The following is a 19,222-nucleotide window of genomic DNA, read 5'->3' on the forward strand; positions in this document are numbered from 1 at the left end:
CAGGTCCTTGCCTCTTACTGGGCCGTGACAGAAGCTGCCACATCTGGGGCCCAGGCCTGAGGGACCCCACAGGGCCCTGCAGCCTGTATCCACCCCACCCAGCAGCCATGGCCTCTGTGACCCCCGCTGAGGGGCCGAGGAGGGCCCAGGGAACCACGCAAAGGAGAAAGGGCGCCAAAGTCTGAGGGGAGAATGTTGGGGGGCGGGGTAGCCCTGAGCTCAGCACCCAAGCTGCCCGCCATGCCCAGTGCTATCGAGGGCGGGCAGGAGCTGCCAGGACTGAGGAGGGACCCGGAGGGACCCAGAGGGACGGCAAGGCACTGTGGGTGCCAAGGCCTGGCAGGGCTCTGGGGAAAGGTGGCCCGTGCTGCACGGTGGGCCAACCTGGGGCACCGTCCTGGTCAGGTGCCAGGCCATCGCTGCCCAGACCCACACACCCGTGTCGGGGAGGCCGCAGGATTCTGCCCACTCCCCTCCCGGCAGACCCAGCTGCCTCCGGAGATCCCCACCCCCTGCCCGACGCCCACAGCCTGCGGCCGGGATGGGATCCTGGGAAGCCCCCGGGCGGGGCAGAGCCAGGGACGGTGTAGCGGCTTCGCCCAGGCCCAGGCCCCGATGCTCGAGGCCGGGGACGCCAGCGCTCGGCCCTCCCCGGGCAGCAGGCCGGCGCGGAGGAGCCGGCTCCCGGGTGGCGCAGCGGCCCGGCCGGAGGGAGGGAGGGAGCGAGGCGCCCCCGCCCCCAGCGCCGCATAAAGGGCCTTGGCGGCCGCGGCCCGGAGCTCCGGCCTCCCTGCTCGCCATTCACGCCGGCGCCGGCGGGGGGCGGGGAGGGACCCGCAGCACCGCCCGCCGCCCCCGGGGGCTCGGCTGCGCCCACGTGGTGGGAGGCCCGTCCTCACCCGCCGCGGCCTCCCGGCCACCCCGCCGGCCCTCCGGCGGCCGGAGAGGCGCCCCCGGGTCGGAACGGGCCTCGGCCGGCGGGCGCGGGGCGCGATGCGGCGGGCGGCGGGGCCTCATGGGGCCTCTGCGGGCGCGCACGGGCGGCGGGGGCTCCCCCGGCCTCGGCCCGCCCTGCCGCCAAAATGGCTGTTGGCCGAGCTGCGGGCGCCCGGCCCTCGCATCGCCCACCCCCCGCGGCCTGGGCGGCGCAGGCCCTCAACCGCCCGCCCGCCCGCCCGCCCGGCGCTCGCCCCAGACGGCGCGGCCTCGCGGGCGCCCCTTCACCGCGGCAGCCGGAGCGCCCGGCCCGGCCCCCGATCCCGGCCCCGGCCCCGGCCCCGCCGCCGTACCTGGTCGGGCGCGGGCGCAGTGCGGCGGCGGCGGCGGCGGCGGCGGGAGCGGCGGAGGATGCGGCGGCGGCGGAGGATGCGGCGGGGCGGCCGGCGCGCTCTCTCTGGCTCCCTCTAGGCCGGCGCCGGCGTATTTAACCGCGGCCGCCCCGCGCGGACACGCCACATGGGCTGACAGCTCGGCGGCGCCGCCCAGGCCAATGAGCGTCGGGGCTGCGCCCGGGACCGCGCGCCGCCGCCGGTGGGGTGATGGCGGGACCCTCACGGGGGCGCGCCCGGGACGGCGGGGGGCCTCGACTTCCGTCCGCCCGCGGGCACAGGGCGCCCCCACGGCCGCCCCCGCCCCTGGCTGCGCGGGGCCCACGTGCGCGCGGCGCGGGCGGGACGGCCGGGGTGTCGGGGTGTCACACGGGCCCCACGGGGGGTTAGGCGGACCCTGGGGGACGCACGCACGTGTGCGCGTCCGGGCGCGCGGACCCGGCTGGGGGCGTGGCTCGCCTCGCGGTCGCGGCCAATCGGGGGCCGGGGGCGTGCGCGCCGGACCAATGGCGGCGCGTGAGTGGGCGTTGCTAGGCGATAGGGTGATGGGCGGCCTGGCCGTCGCGCGGGCTGCCGTGGGCGAGCGCGGTCATTGACCCGGCCGGGGAGCCCCGGCGGGGTTACTCCCGGTCATCGCCGCGGGCCTGGTCCTCCGGCCCCGCAGCCCCACTTCGCGGGCCCCGGAAACGCCTCCGGCCAGGCCCCGCTGCCCGGAGCCGCGCGGCCGTCGGGAGAGCGGGCGCCGCTCGGACCCCGCCAGGCGGCAGCGAGGGAACAAAGAGCCTCCGGGAGGACCCGCGCGCGCACGTGGCCGCTCCCGCCCGCGCGCCCGGCGGGGCTCGTCCGCCCTGTGACTCTGCTCGAACGGCTACCGAGCCCACACCCTCCCCGCGCTCCGTCCGACTCCCGCGCAGGGGCAGGGAGGGCCGGGGCCGAGGGCTGAACCGCGTCCTGACGGGCCCTCGGGCTCTCCTCCCTTCCCCGATGGGAGAGCTTTCACCCCGCCCGAGCTGCGCTGCGCGGGTCGGAAGTGCTTCTGCGGGAAACCACCCGGCACTCCACGCCCTTTCTCCGCCGAGGGAAGCCCCGCGGCCACGCCTCGCAGGCAGGGCACGGGCGGCAACGGCAGGGCTGCCGCGGGGAGGCCCGTGGGGAGGCCGAGCTGCGCCCGCGTGTGCACGGGCCGAGTGAAGCAATTACACGCACAGGGTGAGGCAGGAGCACTGCCCACGGCGCCTGGGGTCTGTGACCTGGGCCAGTGCTGCCCACTCCCCACACCTGTGAGCCAGGCAGGCAGAGGACACACGATCCCCCCCCCCCCCAGTCACACAGCAGGTGGGGTGGGTGCAGCCTGCTCCCGTCGGCCTCCCCCCCTCCTGGAGACACTGTGTGCCCAGCTGCCTGAAGGCACGGCCACCTCCCGTTGGTGGGACAGGCCTGTCTGTCTCTCCCTCTCCCTCTGCAGGGCTTCAGGCGGGCGGGGGCCCAGGCTATGCGCTCAGGTGCCGATGCCAGGGGAAGGGCCAGGAACCCAGGGCCACCTTCCACAGAGACCCCCGAGTGAGGACCTGCAGCAGGATTCTCAAGGGAGTGGGTTTTGTGCACTTAAGAGTGTGTCAGTGGGTGTTTCTCTTGCAGGTGCCGGGTCTGGACCCCCGCCCCAGCACCCGACTTGAGCACCTAGCACAGGGCACGTGGGTCACCCCGCTCCAGCTCACTGCGGAAGGTCCCCGCCTGCCATGCTCTGGGGGATGGGTCTGTGGGTGGGCACCCTATGCACCGAGCAGCGTGCAGGTGGGCGGTGACACAGGTGATGCCCTTTTCCCAAGTAGGAAGATAAACAACGCTGGGCAAGCAGGGGGAGGCGTGGCTTTAATGAGCTCTGCGTTAGGCCTGTGAGGCACCCCAACAGCATTGGGGAGCATGAGCTGCAGCCACCCCCCCACCCACAGGTGTGCACGCCTCACACACACACACCTCTGCTCTGGAGATGAAAACAGGCCCCCAAACCCACTAGGAGGAGAGGGGGTGGGGTGGGGTGAGGAAGTCAGTCCTTGAAGTTGTAGTTCCGGACCTTGGGGTGCTGCTGGCAGCCTTTAGGTTTTGCAGGGTGAGCCCTGGAGGGTCTGGCGGGCTTGGCCTTGGTCTGGGCTTCTATCCTCATCCCTTTGATGGAGAAAGCGGGGCGCAGCCCCACGGGGCTCCCGGCGGCCCGCGCTGGGCCCTCCGCTGCCGCCGGAGACATGGCGCGCTCTGCCAGGCGGAGGGAGACAAGGAGGCTGTTAGTGCAGCAGGAAGTTCTGGGCCCACCCTCTGCAGCGACCCTCAGGGCCACGGGCCCACCTTGGTGTCGGTGAGGAGCCTGGGCCTGCCCCCCACGGGCACCAGGACGGCTCGGGTTCGAACGTTTCCTCATGGCCCTGGGGGGAGGGGCAGAGAGGGGGTGGCTAATGGCTGGCTTACTCCCGGCTGGCACACCCCCTGCCGCGACCGTGCTTGCCGGGCATCATCTCCCATTGCCCACAGTCTGAACTTGATCCTTCAGACTTCCATTTTGGAACTAAGGATGTGTTTCTTCTGTAAAATGAGATCCGATGGAAAAGCAGCCCTCAGGATGGCCCTCCCTTATGGGCAGGGGGGCTGAGGGCGTGGTGCCCGCAGACTGCCCTGTGCCGCTGGGGAGTGAGGTCTGCAGGGACAGCCCAGCACGTGGCCGTAGGTGGCACAGGTGGGACTCGAGGATGAGGAAGGGCCAGCAGGCAGCTGGGAGGAAGAGGGCAGGGCTGGGGCTGGGGCTGGCAGGACCCAGGGCCAGGCCTCCCCAGCCAGGCCTGGCTCCCCGATTCCCCATGCTCAGGTTTCTGCCGAGACTTCTGCTCATAAGGAGCTCGCACGCCCCGAGTCCAACACCAGGTCTCCTCACCCGAAACCCCTTTCTCATCAGTGATTCAGGGATCTAAGCCTCACACTGGGAACGAGGTAAAATCCATGAGGATACAGCTTCACGCAGGGCCTCTGGGGCTGCACCCAGGTCAGCGAGGCAGGGCTGGACCCCACACCCGCCACCGTGCGCACGCCAGGCCACACAGGCCACGCTGCTCTCTGCTCCTCTTGGCAGGAGGACAGCTGTCAGTGAGGCAACCCTCTCCTTTCGCACAGAAATGTGGCTGCGCAGGAGGCTGCCCGTCGGCCTGCGCTCCAGCTGCCGTCCCACTCAGGGCGCTCCCTGACCCCGGGCTGCTTTGGGGGCCCCTGGGGCCAGCATGGCGGCCGGGCCAGCATGGCGGCCGGGCCTGCAGCGCGTGCACGGACCATGCAGACTGGCGGAGCTCCAGGCCCCGGGAGCTGGGGGCTCCCTGTCGATCCCAGCCCCACTGAGGACCAGGCGGCTGTGGCCCCACAGGCCCCGGAGCCGGGCTCGCTAGGAGGCCAGGCACGCTGGGCCCCTGCCACCCGAGGGATGCAGGTGAAGCTTTTGTGCACACCGGGAGCTTCCACCCAGAGCCCAGGGCGGTGCGGGCAGAGCCGGCCAGGGAGCCCAGAAGAGGAGTGTAAGGAGGCCATGCCTCCCGGCTGGGCTGCTGGAGGTGCCAGCCCTCCTAGCTCCTGCTGGCAAAGGCTTGCAGGGGTAGGGAAGGAGGAGGTGGGGGAGGGGAGAGAGTGGGGGCTGCTGGGCCTCCCAGGACTGTGGGGCTGGGGTCGCACCAGAAATTAAATCTGGGAATCTACCCTTTCCCAGTAAGTCAGGCTGTGCCTGTGCCACCTCCTTCCTGCCTGACTGCTGTGCAAGCCTGTGGCCCTCTGCCCACGATTCCCTCCGTGCGAGGACCTCAGCCATGGCGAGCACAGCCCGAGTCTGAACACTGGTTTCCTGCCTTGTCTCCCGGGCCTGGCTGTCCCCGCAACAGGCTGGCAGGAGGCAGCTGGAGTGGTGGCGCGCTGTGGCCTCAGCACAAGCACCCGGAGGAGCAAGCTGATCTGGCTGCTGCTTAAGTATTTGCTCTGTTTTGAAAGTTACTAGGACACAAGTTGTTTCCTAAGTGGCCATCGTTGCATCATCACAACTTCGAGAAGCGCGCTCGCGGAGGTCCGACGTCTGCGTCTCAGTTTGGGGAGGACGGCACTCGCTGCCAGCCTCAGCGGGCCGAGCCGCTCGCCAGGTCGGCCCTGTAGCCGCCGGGCCCCCAGCCCTAGCACAGCGACAGGCCCGGGTCTGGGGTGCGAGTCCTCGCCAGCACCTCGGACCCTGCAGTTAGAACTGTTTATAACGGAGCTCCGAAGCTCTCACTTCCCTTTCCCTCTTCTTCCCGTTCCTTCTGCAAACACCCTCCAGCTGGGCAGGGGCCAGCGTGCTGGGCTGCCTCCCCTAGCGGCCTCGAAGCTGAAGGACCCTGGTGCGCCTGGGCCTCCCTGGAAGTGGCCGCCAGCAGGTGTGCGGGGGGGGGGGTGGTGGTGGGGGCGGCTCCTCCCTCTGGTGGGCGGAGCCAGGAGCAGCTGGGATGCCCAGGCCGAGGGGAGCCCTTGACTCTGTGCAGGGAAGACTTGGCCTGCCTTCGGCCTTCGGCGGGGTCCTGCGAGGCTCCACCTTTCCTCTGCCTCACCACCGCATCACCACCACTGCTCCTCCGGCTTCATGGGGCCGATGGCGGTGTTCCTGCTGCAGGCCAGGTGAAGGCCTGGGATGCTCTCCTCGGAGCCCACGTGGCGCCAGGAGGATGGATGGGAGGGCGGCCGGGCCTCACGGTGAACCTGCACTGCGGCAGTGGGTGCGGCCTCGCTGTGCGGGGCTGGGAAGCGCCGGAGCCTGCGGCCGCTGACAGAGGCACCCAGGCTGGCTGGGTCTGGCTCCCAGGCCTGGGAGCTACAAAACTGAGCTGCCATTTGGTCCACACTTTGCTTTGGTTTCTTAATTAGTTGCCAATATTTAAAAAAAGGAAGCTTTCTCTATAAAACCCCCCCGAGATTTCCAGCTCCTTTGGGGGGAATCTTAAACAACAGATGCTGGCTGTCCTGCCGTCAGAGCTGGAGCTTTGAAACCAAGGCGTCTGCAGGTGGCTCCTGAGGCCACACAGTCGGTCCAGCCTCGCAGCTCCCGTGGCTCCAGCTCCCGTGGCTCCTCGGCTTGTAGAGCCCGCACCCTGACCTTTGCCTTCACGTGGACACGGAGTCCTCCCTGCGTGTCTGCCCGACCTTCGTTATAAGGGCACCTCACACCAGTGGGGCCTCCTCCAGCTGGTCCTCATCCTAACGAACTGCATCTCGGCAACCCTATTTCTAAAGTGGTTGTGCCCCAAGGTCCTAGGGGTTAGCATTTTGCAGGAATTTGAGGGAAAGAATTCAGCTGTTCTACGCCGGTGGTTCCTGTAGGGGGCACTACAGGGTCGGCCTGTGTCTGTGTCAAAGCTCCTGGGAGGTCACTGGTGGCCGCGGGTTTCTCAGGCCTCTGCACAGAGGGTCTTGGAGGTCCAGGCGCTCAATCCTCGCAGACCCACTGGCCGCTGCTGTCACGTGCTGTCCATCCTGCACTTGCACGCCTCTAGCACACACACTCCCCCACCCTCCACCTTTAGCACAGGTGAAATCCTTCCTTATAGCTCCATCCATTTATGCTATTTCTTCACTTTGGGTCTCAAAGAAAAAATCAGTGCCTGTCACTTTGGCTTTCTTAATCACAGCTTACAATGAACACGATTTCCTTCCTTTGTTTGCTAATCCTCACCTGGGGAAGGGAGGGTGAGAGACGGAGGGTAACATCGATCGTTTGGTTGCCTCCCGCACACACACCTCCCAGGGCCAGGGATCAAGCCCTTGACTGGAATGGATCCGGGACCGTCGGGCCACAGGCTGCTGCTCTATCCACTGAACCCCATGGCCAGGGCCTTGTGTTTACTGACATCCCATTCTACAGGAAAGGCAGCTAAGGCAGAGGGGCTGGGCTAGGCTGGCTATTTCAGGAGCTGTTCTGCCCGGGTGTTCACTGTGGCCGTGGGGCTGATGAGTGGGGGACACGCTTTGCACACTCAGACCCCAGGGACAGGTGCAACCCAGCATCCCCCCCTTCCTCCCTGTGTCGCACCTGTGCACTGGGACTGGGGGCTCATGCCATGAGGGCAGAAGGGGGCAGTGTCCACATGAGTGACAAGAACCGTGGGAAGAGGGACTGAGGGAGCAGGAAGACGGAGGAGAGGGGGCAGCAGAGGGCCTGGCTTCCTTGTGCTGTGCTGGGAGGGCTGGTCGTGCACAGAGCCAGGAGAGAGCAGGCCCAGGAGCTGACGGGGGTGGGGGTGGGGGGCACGGGCACTAGCCTCCTGGCAGGGCCAGCGACTTGCAGAGACCAACAAGTTCGTTATGAACAGGCAATGGCCGTTCAGACTCGGTGGGAAGGTTCCCAGTGATCAAACACAACAGAGTCTGTTCTGCCTGTGGGTTTGGCAAAGACTGAAAGATCCGTGACAGGCAGCGTGGGCAAGGAGCACTCAGGAGCTCCAGGCGGCAGGCCCCAGGCCAGGCAGCGCAGGTCAGGCTGGCGTGTCAGGCCCTGCGGTGAGGTGCCGGCGGCAGGCGCTCCCAGAACAGGGTGCATGGCCTTAGACTGTCCCCAGCCAGGACAAGGGACGTGTGCGAGAGGAGGGCCATGGGGACTCTCCGAGGAGTGGGGCCAGCAGAAAGGCCAGGCACATGGCCAGTCCCTCACCCACTCTGGGCCCCGCATCCTGGAGGCAGGTGCACCTGCCCTGCCGGGCTTCCCCAGCCAACGGGGTGTGGGCCGCCCTCGGCCTGGAGGCCCTGCAGGAGAGGCGGGAAGATGTGGCGTGCCGGACCCGCCTGCCACAGGGGCAGCATGGGGCGGTGTCGCCCACTGACCCGCGGGACGAGGCCATGGCTGGCAGTCACTCCGCCTGGTGCTGCTGAGGCCCACTGCTGGGTGCTGGGCCTGCCCTGCTGCACTCAGGGTCTGGGGGCTGCGTGACCTGGGTGGGTGACCCCGGCACTGCCAGGACTGCTGGGAAAGGGCCTGGGGGGAGGCGGTGCAGAGGTGCAGAGGCGTGGGCTCCGAGACACGGGCTGTGGCAAGAGGCTCTGTTGTGCTTGTTATCTGGGTCCTCAGATAACAGCTGCCCACAGGCCTGGCTGCACTGCCTCCCTGCACAGCCGCACCTCCACGCCTGACGCAACCCTCCTCAAAGGAGAGGCGTCCGACTCCAGGAGAAACGGATGGAATTTGCAAAAAGACCACATTTCAAAGGAAGAAGCCAACTCGAGCACCGCGCCCTCGGGAAGCTGTGCCCTTCACGCCTCGGGAGGAGCTGGTGCTCCCGGGCGGAGCAGGCGGCACCTCCCGGCCCTGGGACACTGAGACTCTGGGCAGCGGCCGCCAGGCTGGCCCGGCAGTGAGTCCCCGGGCTTCGCCATCAGCTGTCTGACCCCCTGCCGTGTGGCCGCCCCTCAGGAACTCGGGGGCGGACGGAGGCTGTGACCCGGGACTCTGGCTGTGTGCTCCTCAGCCCGGCAGTCCCTCAGGGCCGGGGCCTCGGTGTCCCCACTGGGAAATGGGAGCCAGGGAGCGGTGGCGTCAGCTGGCTCTGGCCTCCGGGATCAGGTCCCTGCAGGTGACCGGACCGTGCCTGGCGCTCAGCCGGCACAGGCGGCGAGCTGTCTCCCCTCTTTACCCCCCACAGGGCACTCACTTGTACAAAGGGGTGTCCAGTCTCCCTCCGGCCCCCCCAGAGCCTGGGCACTGTTCCCTTCTGGAAGCTCCCCTCCTGGTGCCTGACTTTCAAACAGTGAGCAGGCAGTCTCCTGTCGCTAGCTCCGTAGTCGCCTTGACAAAGGGCACAACACATGAGCCACACACAAACCCGCATGATCTAAGCACTGGAAGGAGGTCAGTAAGGAGACACCAGCTCTCCCTTATCAGACCGGCAACCGCTAGAGGGCTTGGCCGCAGCCTGCGACAGGAGGGCGGGCGGTGGGCGCGTGGCTGAGGGAGGCTGAGGCTCGTGGGGACTCCCAGCCCCCGCCCCTCGGCTCTGACCACCGGCCCCCATGCCTCGCCAGGCACAGCTCCGTGCTCCGGGCAGGGCTGCCTGAGGAGCAGGTGCCAGAGGTCAGAGCAGGGTCGGAAGGTGGGGTGAGGGGCGGGGTGGGAGGTGCTGTCCCAGGTGGTCTGACCCGCTTGGCGGCCTGGGTTTGTGGCTTAAGAATATCTTTCCAGCCTGATTCTCTTGAGGTCAGAAGAGAATTGTCTTGGGAGTTTGTATTTTTCAAATCCGACCCTGTGACTGTAAACACTGGGTCCAGCCTGGCCTGGGCGAGGGCTGGACACGGGCCCTGCCTGCTGCTCCAGAGGGAGACCCACCGGCCTTCAGGCTGGGGGGGCAGAAGGGGACAGAGGGGCTGAAGGGGGCTCAGGGCGGGGCTGGTGTGGCCGAGAGGCTGCTCGCCCCAGGGCCTGCCTGTCCACCGCACCAGCTCCTCCCGGACCGAAAGAGACTGCTCAGCACCAAAGCCGAGGAGGGACACTGGGCACACAGGTACCGGAGCCAAGTGCAGGGCCTGGACTGCATGTCACGGGCGTGGCCACACGTGCCCCCTGCCCACAGCGGTGCCGCGGTGCTCTCACCCACCTGGCACCGAGTCATCCTGGGAGGTGAGGCCCGACGGGCTGGATCCCAGTTCGAGCACCTTCCACGTGTCCCGGAGGGAGCTGCTGGCGAGCGAGGAGGACCCCTGGCTGCGGTGCCCGGCGTCCGGGCAGGCTCCCCGAGCCTGTGGCCGTGGGGACCGGTTCTCTTTCTGCCGAGCCGGCAGGCAGGCCGCTGCGGGGAGTCTGTGCTGCCTCTACAGAGGAAAGAACGAAGGCTCGTCCTGGAGGCCCCCTCCAGCCCGGAGGAGACAGGGGCTCCGTCCGCCTTCGCGGGCGGCCTGTGGGGAGACGGGAGGGCCGGGGGGCGGGGGGGGAGCCCGGGAGGATGGCCCAGCCGACGCCTCTGGCCGGTGGTCTGGAGGGAAGGCACCTGTGGGACCCCACTCCAGGGGTATGAACAGGCAGGGCCGCTGTGGCCCGGGGCCCAGCCCCGCCCTTGCCCCGGGCTCTGGCTGGACACGCTCTCCAACCTCCCAACGAGGACCCGCCCCACGAGGACTGCCCGCCGGTGACAGCAAGCGCTACGCCGGAGACGCTCACCCCAGTCCCACGTACCTGGCGGGCACCCTGTCTGCGGACGGGCGGCGCCCCCCGCACCTGGCTCTCCCCCGAGCATTTGGAGGAAGGCTCCTGCAGCGGGCTCCTAGCGTCCTGCACAGAAACGCACGTGAAAGGGGCTCCCGCAAAGCCAGGAAGAAACTCCGTAATGGCGGGCGGGCGGGAGGAAGGGACTGACCCGCGTGGCGGCAGCCAGAAGGGAGGCCCGCGGTGCCCACAGCCGGATGGACCAGTCCCCCACCCCGCAGCTCCGCTCCCCCTGCGCCCGCTTAGCGCTCGGCCCACCTCGTGCCCCCCAGCAGCGAGCCAACTTGGAATCTCGTCGCCTGCCGCCTGCTCCCTCCAATTCGAATCCATTTAAAAGAAACTGGAGCTGAAACCAGTTTGGCTCAGTGGTAGAGCGTTGGTCTGCGGACTGGAAGGTCCCAGGTTCAATTCCTGTCAGGGGCATGTACCTTGGTTGCGGGCACATCCCCACTAGAGGGTGTGCAAGAGGCAGCTGGTCGATGTTTCTCTCTCATCGACGTTTCTAGCTCTCTATCTCTCTCCCTTCCTCTCTGTGAAAAATCAAGTATATATTTAAAAAATAAAAATAAAAAACTGGAAAGAGCAGCTACACACGGGGGGCAAGTATCTGCAAAGCGTCCACAGGTCAGCCGGACCAGAACTGCCAGCACTCCGTGGTGCAGGCAGAAACCACCCGCCACATGGCTCGGAAGTGGGACGTGGGCCTGTGAACCAGGTGGTCACGGCTCGATTCCCCGTCAGGCACGTGCCCGGTTGCAGGCTCCATCCGCAGTGTGGGGTGTGCAGGTAAAGCTATAGAGCGTATGCATGATCGACTTTATAATTTTCATAAACAGGAGGGAACAGTGAAGTGTTATGGGTGACTGTCTCAGTGCTGAAGGCTTTAAGATTGTGTTGTTAGGGAAGAGATTGCCGTATTCCGACGTTTCTGTGATGGAAACGTGACGCTTAGGCCATCAGTACGAGCTGCTGGGCATGCTCAGTGAAGGAGGTACCTGCGCGGTGACAGGGGGCTGCAGCTGTCCCAGAGGCGGGCCTGGGCCAGGGCGCTTCCGGGCCTCGGGGCTGGGGCAGGGGTGACACGGTTTCCCTGAAAACCAGATGAGAAAGGGTTGGTCCGTCTCACGTGGATATACACACGTCCCCTTCAAACCCAACCCTTCTTTCACCGCAAGCTCGGGGTGCACGGCTGTGAGCTGTGCACAAGCCCCCACATTCCCGTGGCTCCACAGCCCAGGGACAGACACACAGATGCCTCCTCACAGGAGCAGAGGTGATGGCGGTAGCAGCCGCCCTGGCAAGGTGCCCAGCAGAGGCTGCGAACGGCTACCGACAGGGATGGACGCCAGGAGCAGCTCAGAGGGCCTGGGAGTTTGGCCAGATTGGGGGCTGGAGGGCAGGACCTGCTGAAGGTGGGACGGACTGGGCTCCTCGGTAGTGGGTGGCGGGTGGGTGTGCTGTGGGGTTCAGGGCAGCCATTCCATTGACAGAGAAGAGAATGGGTAGGAGTTTACTGGAACCAAACTGGCAGCAAGAGCTCCAAAACAGCGGCTTCTGTGCACTGGGATGGGGCGGGCGGGGAGGGTCACACAGAGGTGGGAGGGGACCGGAGGTCGGAGGGAAGGTTGGGGGTGCAGGAGCCCTCACAGGATCAGGTGTGCTCGGGGCCTCGTCACGCCAGGGGGTGTTAAGGTAGATGCACAACAACAATGGGCAGAGCTGGTTCCAGGCAAAGACAAGCCTTTTCCTGAAGAAGCTCCTGCCTGGGCCTGACCACGCTGAGCACGCAGGGCGTGGTCCCATCGCATGGACGCTGCCGAGCCCTCTGCCCGGCTGCAGCCTGGAAGGACCCTTGACCTCCTGTGCCCAGTGTCGGGCGGCCTCATCGCAGACAGGGACCAGCCAGGGCGGGGCCGAGCTGAGGCCCCACCAAACACCGCCGGCGCAAGGAAGCAACAGCCTTTCAGGGGCGAGATGAGGACCTTCCATCCCATGAGGGGACTCTAAAAGCTCCCCAAAGCAGGGCTGCTCAGCCGAGCTGGAGTGTGCAGTCAGAGCTGCGCTAGAAAAGGCTACAGGAACCCGGCTCGGAGAGGCCAGAACCAAAGCCTGGGACCAGGGCTCGGCTGCTCCGTCTGCTCCCCGTCCCGCCGAGCTCGGAGCCACCCCTCCCGTCTGTCCTCAAAGGCCCTCTAAGGGCCTCGGCCAGAGACCCGGCTTTGACCCAGGGAGGCCCGCAGGAGCGTCGATCAATGAATCACCTGCCCCATCCACGGGCTTAAAACGAATAAGGACATCAGGTGTGTCCGACAGCTTTGACCACAGCTGCCACTCAGCCTGACGGACTCCTCGGCCTCGCAGAGAAGCCGGGTGAACTAAGAAGCCGGCGGGAAGACAGCTGACAGAGTTCACAAGTTACGAAACGAGGTGGGTTTCGGCAAAGGCTGTCATCAGCACTGCCCCAGGTTGGGCGGGACAAAGCCCCCCAATGATCCCCCAACGTTAAAGGACCCCAAACAGTCCACTCTATTTACAACCTGTTTGGAAAAATTTCATATAATTTTTTTTGGTCCAATTAGAAGAGAAAGTTTACTAGAAAGTTAGAGGGAGAAGAGTGAGCCCGTGGGGCTGCATGGGCTCAGGAACAGTCCCAGAGCAGAAGGGGCCCTCGGAGCGCAGGCAAAGGTAAGCGCCTGGGGCAGGCGGCGAGGGAAGGGCGGCGAGCTCCCGAGAGGGAGGGCCTGTTTGGAAAAACGTTAAGGACCAGGAAATAAGTTTAACGGAAACACCCACGCCAGCTGCTGAGGTGGCTGTGCTGCCCCTGAGGCCAGCTCCCGGCCCGTCCTAGATGCAGCCCTACTGAGTGGTGCCGAGACACACCCTGAGCCCCACACACAAACTCACATCCCAGGACAGGAGCACATCTGGTTAGTCCGGAAGGTTCTACCAAACCCGGAGAGGAGCTGGAAAGGTGAAGGCCCAGTCCCGCCCCACAGGGACCTTCCTGCCGGGGTGTGTGGGCCTCGGTGCCCCGGGACACCTGAGGTTAGCCTGTGCCCTCGGGGAGGACGGCACCTGAAGCCCGGCTAAAGGTCAGACAGTGCCTCCCAGACAGACGTGGAGAGGGTGATGGCGCAGCCCCCGGAGCGCCCCCTGCAGCCGTCCTGGGAACTGGGAGCAGCGATCTGTCCCGTGAGCCTGTGTCAGGCCAGACCTGAAACCAGGAGCATCAAGTCCTGCCTGAGCCGCTTCTGCCCAAAGGAAAACACTGCGGGGAGGAGGAAACAGATGGAAATTGGGCGAATAAGAAATCCTAAAACCTGACCCGCTCCTGAGGGCCTTCCTGGGTCAAAGAGGCTGCGGGCAGCGAGCTCGGCCTGTTCTACCTGCCGGGCTTCTGGGCCTGGGTTGCCTGGGGCCAGCCCTGTGCACACGCCAGGTGTGGGCGACCGTGCTCCGAAGGGGGCGTTTAACGGAGCTCTATTTAATTTGTCAGAAAAATACAGAAATTGACCCAATGTGTGTCTTTTTTCCAAGTTAGCACGGTATAAAATAATCTTTGGTAATAGTTCATTGGTTTAATTAAAACAGACGTGACTTCCGAGTGATCAGAATTCGGTCCCACCTGGGCCTCCCCCTCTGGGGAGGGGGGCCTTGTCTCCCAGGTGCTCGTGCGGTGGGTTTCTTACAATATCCCAAGAAAAAGAATTTTCCGAGACTCGCACGGAAGGATGAGGTATGGCAGAAAACTATTTCCGGTCCTGGCTGGCTTGGACTAGTGGATAGAGCATCGGTCCTGGGTTCGAGTCTGGTCAAAGGCATATACCTCGGTTGCAGGCTCAATCCCCGGCCCTGGCCAGGGCTCGCGTAGGAGGCAACCGATCGACGTGTCTCTCCCACATAGATGTTCCTCTCTGTCTCTCCCCGCCCTTCCACGCTCTCTGGAAACATCCTCGGGTGAGGATGAACCGAAAAGAAAGCAGCTTCATGTCGGAGGAATTAACCCCCCGAGTTTCCAGAGCCCCACCCCCGTCTCCTGTAAAAGTGCAGCGGGGCTTCGGTCGGGCTGGGCGCAGAGCAGGGGCCTAGCGGTCCGTCCCCCCTGCACTCTCCAGCGGCAGCGCTGTGTCCCGCGGCCGCCGCCAGCCTATCGCTGGGGCCGCGGGACACGTGGCTGTGGAGGGCACAGGCGGGAGCAGCCCCGTCCCTGGACGAACGGCTGAGACGACGAAATCGGAACGCTCTATCGGCTTCACCTGAAACTGCTTTTGCCTTTTCTGCCCAAACTGTTCAGACGAGAAAGGCCCGTTTCTCATGGGAAACCCTGGTCTCCCTCAGCTCATCTGCATGCGATGGACAGAGGGCTTCACACGGGCACTGACACTTGAAAACTCAGGTTCGTGGCCACAGAAACAAAGCTTCTCTAACATGGACCCCCTCCCCACTATTTCTCGGGAAAGCCAGCCCTCCCCCCACCCCGAGAGCCGCGGGCGGCGGGCCGAGGGCCTCCCCTCCGGGAACGGGCCACTTGGTTCCGGGCTGCGAGTTTCTGTGGCCACTCCAAGCAGGTGATGAAAAGCAAATACGTGCAGGTGAGTGCAAACAGGATGAGGGTTCTGGCGAGCTCTTTGCAATCATGGTCTGATGCCTACGTACACAGTTCCCGGAGCCTCTGGGTAACGACACCCCGAGAGTCTAACTCGGGAATGAAGAGGCGCACGCTGACGTCTCGATCCTTTCCAAAGGGAACAGACGTCACAGCACTGCTCCTGGACACAGGCATGCTCATCCGCCTGCTCGTTACCAAGCACCACAGCGTTGGGGGTCTCCGTAGAGCCATTCTGGGTCTCCCTAGGCCACGCCGAAGCGTGTTTACGAAAAAGCACATTTCTAGAAACCACAGAAGGCACCTGCTAGTCTGTGAGTCCACAGCAGCCACCGCAAGACGGCTTACCACTGCCTACTTCCCGGAGCGTGATTAAAGCCACGAAGGAGGGCGGGAAGTGCTGCCACCTGTTTCCGTCCACAGGGCCTGAGTGGAGGGGGAAGAGCATCATGTGCCCGGAGAGAGGCCCAGGACGAACGGGAGGACGGGCGGAGGCGGGAGAGGCGCCATGGGCGAGGAGAGGGGTTGGTGGAAAGGCGTCCGTGTGGTCCTGTCCGGACGGACATGCGTTTCCTTTACGACGTGCCCACCAGCGCCCGCGCACGTGATCAGGCTGGTTCTGTCCGAAGGACCAGGTTTTCTCGGATTCTGGTTTGCTTCAGACAACAGTCGGTGAGCGTCTTTGCCTTTAACCGGCTGGGAAAGCACGCGGGCTGCTGTACCAGCGGCTTCTCCGTGCTCGGGGCCGGACGCCCCGGGTTCCTGGGAGGTCTCAGCATCCCCATGTGCAGCGGGTCACGGAGCCCTACTGTTCACGTGACGGGTGATCCTGTTTGACCACGTGTTTCAGGAACCTTTGGGTATTTTTGAAAACTTCCCAAATATCACATTCTAAATAGTCTTTTTGACCTGAAACAAACTTTGAAAATTTCTAGAGGGCCCTGGAACATTTCACAAGATTTGCTACGGCAAACCAACCCCCCAGAATGGCCCTCGTGTGCGCTCTCTACAAGAGGGAAGGAGTAGCCTGTTTGATGCCTGAAGTGACGGGAGGAGCACCAGGTAGGAGGCTCTCGGTGCCAAGTCTGTGCACACAGTGTCCAGAATCCCGGGCAATCCTGGCAGTGGACTCCGTCCTGGCGCGATGTCGCCCCCCAGCACGCGCCTCAGAACGAAGCTCGATTCCTGCGGGCACACCGCCTCGAGCGCTCAGTCCAGACAGCGTGCAGCGGGGCAGGCAGGTGCTCCCTCAGAGGGAGCCCGGAGCTAAAGGCGGGTGGGACCCACAGGACGACTGTGTGGGGCTGCTTGGACCCAGGAAGATGATGTTTTTACAGTGTTTTTGTTTGAAACGCCGCTGATTTAAAAACATGGTTTGTTTTCCCGTAATTAAGGAAACCTTTTTCTCTGAGCTTCCTAGGACTTAGAACTTGGTGAACCCACACTCTGTGGACACGGATGAAGCACTGGTCCCTCTCCCCACCGAGGGCTCGGCGGTGGGAAGCGTGGTGAGCATGCCCTTCTAGGCAGCAGGCCCAGGGCGAAGACGCGCAGGAGAACACGGAGTGCAGCCGTGACCGGCAGCTGTAAGCAGGAGGGACAGCTGCCACCAGGGAGCCGTGGCCCTGGTGCCCTGCCTGCAGCTCCCAGCTTCCCTCGCGGGGCGTGAGGAAGGGCTCCCAGCAGCAGCAGCAGGAGCCGCAGCGCAGCTGTCTGGGGCCCGGGAAAGACTCGCCCTCGTCCAGATGGACAGATGAGGGTGGATGGATGGATGGGACAGCAGGCACTGCCGAGGCTCAGTCCTGGCTGGGCTCTCCCGCCACAGAGTCCCAGCAACTAGGCCCCGGCGAGCCGGTCGCTGCTCTCGCTCTGATGTGAACAACCAGCCAAGTTCAATAAGATGAGCCTTCCTCTATGAACAAATTAGTGCTACTAACATCACCTTCATCAAAAACAGGTGACTTTAAGGAGGAAATTTCCCTCAGCCAAAGTTATAATGTGCCAGGCTCCAGCTCTTGGCATTGTCTGTGAGGAAGTTATGGTTCACCCACATGCTGCTCTGCACACGTGGAATTGGAGTGAAACAGTGCAGAAAGGACTGAGCCTCCTGATCACAGAGAGGGACACGCCCCAGGGCTGCTGAGCAAACCTGAGGTTCCTCACTCATGGACACCCAGCCTATTTCTTTGTCTTGCCCATTCCCCACAAATTGCTGGCTTCTTTGTCTTAATCTGTCTTGCTATCAATTTAATTCTTAAACCATTCAGAAGTTAAAGGGTAGGGGGAAATTTCCCTGCCTAACAGGAAGGCGGGTGATGGGTGGATGGACGGATAGGTGGATAGGTGGATGGGTGGATGGGTAGATGGGTGGATGGGTAGATGGGTGAATGGATGGTGGATGGATGATAGGTGGATGAGCAGATAAGATATGGGTGGGTAGACAAATAGATAAATGGTTGAGTGGATGGATGGATGACGGATGGATGTGTGGATGGTGGATGGATAGATTAGGGTGGATGGATGGGTGGTTGGATGATGGATGGGTGGTTGGATGATGGTGGATGGATGGATGGGTGGTTGGATGATGGTGGATGGATGGATGGGTGGTTGGATGATGGTGGATGGATGGTGGATGGATGGAGGTTGGATGGATGATAGATGAGGCTGGATGGATGATGGAGGGTGGATGGATAGATGATAGATGAGGGTGGATGGATGAATGGATGGATGGGTGGTTGGATGATGGGTGGATGGATGGATGAGGGTGGATGGATGATGGATGGTGGATGGATGGATGGGTGGGTGGATGATGGGTGGATGATGGGTGATGGATGGTGGATGGGTGAGTGGATAGATGGAGGTTGGATGGATGATAGATGAGGGTGGATGGATGATGGAGGGTGGATGGATGGATGATAGATGAGGGTAGATGGATGATGGAGGGTGAACTAGATAGATGATGGAGGGTGGATGGATGGTGAATGGGTAGGTGGACGGGCATATAGATGGATGAGTGGATGGATGGATGAGGGGATGGGCAGGTGGATGGACAGATAAATGGATGAATGGGTCGGTGGGTGGATGATGGATGGATGGGAGGTGAATGGGCACCTCTGATGCTCACCCCGCTGCACAAAGCACAGCAGCTCCAAGGACCAGCGTTGTCTTCTCACACACGGACACGGACTCTGCTCTCCCTCCCTGCCCCGCGCCTGGCCTCCCGGGCCCAGAGCATTTCTGTGCCCCTCCACCCTGGCTCACCTTCGGGCTGGCCCAGCTGGGCACGCAGCCTGTTCCCCAGCTCCAGCAGCTGCTCCTTCTCCCGCCGCAGACGGAGGACCACCCGGGCCGCCTCCTTCAGTTTCCTCTGGAGCCGCTGCACAGACAGGGCCTGTGGGGGCTGCGATCCTGGGCCCTCGGTCCCTGTGGGCACCCCAGCTGCTGGGCCCTGTGAATGAGACCCACATAGCGGAGAGCCCACAAGGAAAGGGGGGGTGGCTGCACCACCTGTCTTGGACAGACTTCCCTGGGGACGGATGCATCCCAGAGAGAGGCCCTGGGACACCTTTCAGTGTGTCAGAGAGAGGCCCTCCAGGTGAGGACAAAGAGGAGCCAGCTGGCACCCACCTACACTTCCAGGATGCCCCAGGACCCTGAGGCTGTGCCTGTGACGTGCCCATGTGGGCCCATGGCCACAGCCTGGGTGCCTGCTGCCCACCTGGCCTACAAGGGCTGGAGGGCCCAGTAGTGCCTGCACAGCCCACCTCCTTCGCCGGCGCCCACCCTGCGCTTTGCCCTCAGCTGGACCAGTGGCCGCCCCTCTCCTGCCCCATCCCGCCCCACCCCACCCTCCCGGCTGCCCTGGCTCCAGGCTCAGCCCCAGGCTCCACCCGCCCTCAGGCTCCTCTCAACAACAGTGCAGAGAGAAAGCAGAGGCCACAGGGGGGTGGGGGGGTGGAAAAACACTCCAGGTCTGAGCCCCAAGTCCTAACCCCATGATGCCAGTCTCCCCACCTGATCACCACAGGTTCCTGCACAGACAGGTGCCCCCAGGGG

The 19,222-nt window shown here is 64.3% G+C and overlaps 1 protein-coding gene across 4 annotated transcripts in view; it reads right to left on the bottom strand.

Annotated features, from left to right (window-relative positions):
• Positions 1–3,179: 3,179 nt before the first annotated feature.
• Positions 3,180–19,222, bottom strand: part of CCDC57 (coiled-coil domain containing 57) — a 33,324-nt gene continuing 17,281 nt past the window's right edge. For 2 of the 4 annotated variants that reach the window (XM_045572249.1, XM_045572250.1), the window contains 5 exons: positions 18,428–18,614; positions 11,556–11,650; positions 10,531–10,626; positions 9,956–10,169; positions 3,180–3,581 (listed from right to left, as the gene is read on the bottom strand). In XM_045572249.1, the coding sequence (XP_045428205.1) occupies positions 3,376–3,581; positions 9,956–10,169; positions 10,531–10,626; positions 11,556–11,650; positions 18,428–18,614 (798 nt within the window). In that variant the 3' untranslated portion in view covers positions 3,180–3,375. Of the gene's footprint in view, positions 3,582–9,955; positions 10,170–10,530; positions 10,627–11,555; positions 11,651–13,997; positions 16,751–18,427; positions 18,615–19,222 lie in introns of those variants that run through there. The other 2 variants (XR_006739907.1, XM_045572251.1) reach the window with 2 other exon arrangements.

Source organism: Pipistrellus kuhlii, unplaced genomic scaffold, assembly GCF_014108245.1.
Source record: "Pipistrellus kuhlii isolate mPipKuh1 unplaced genomic scaffold, mPipKuh1.p scaffold_m20_p_44, whole genome shotgun sequence".
Lineage (NCBI taxonomy): Eukaryota > Metazoa > Chordata > Mammalia > Chiroptera > Vespertilionidae > Pipistrellus > Pipistrellus kuhlii.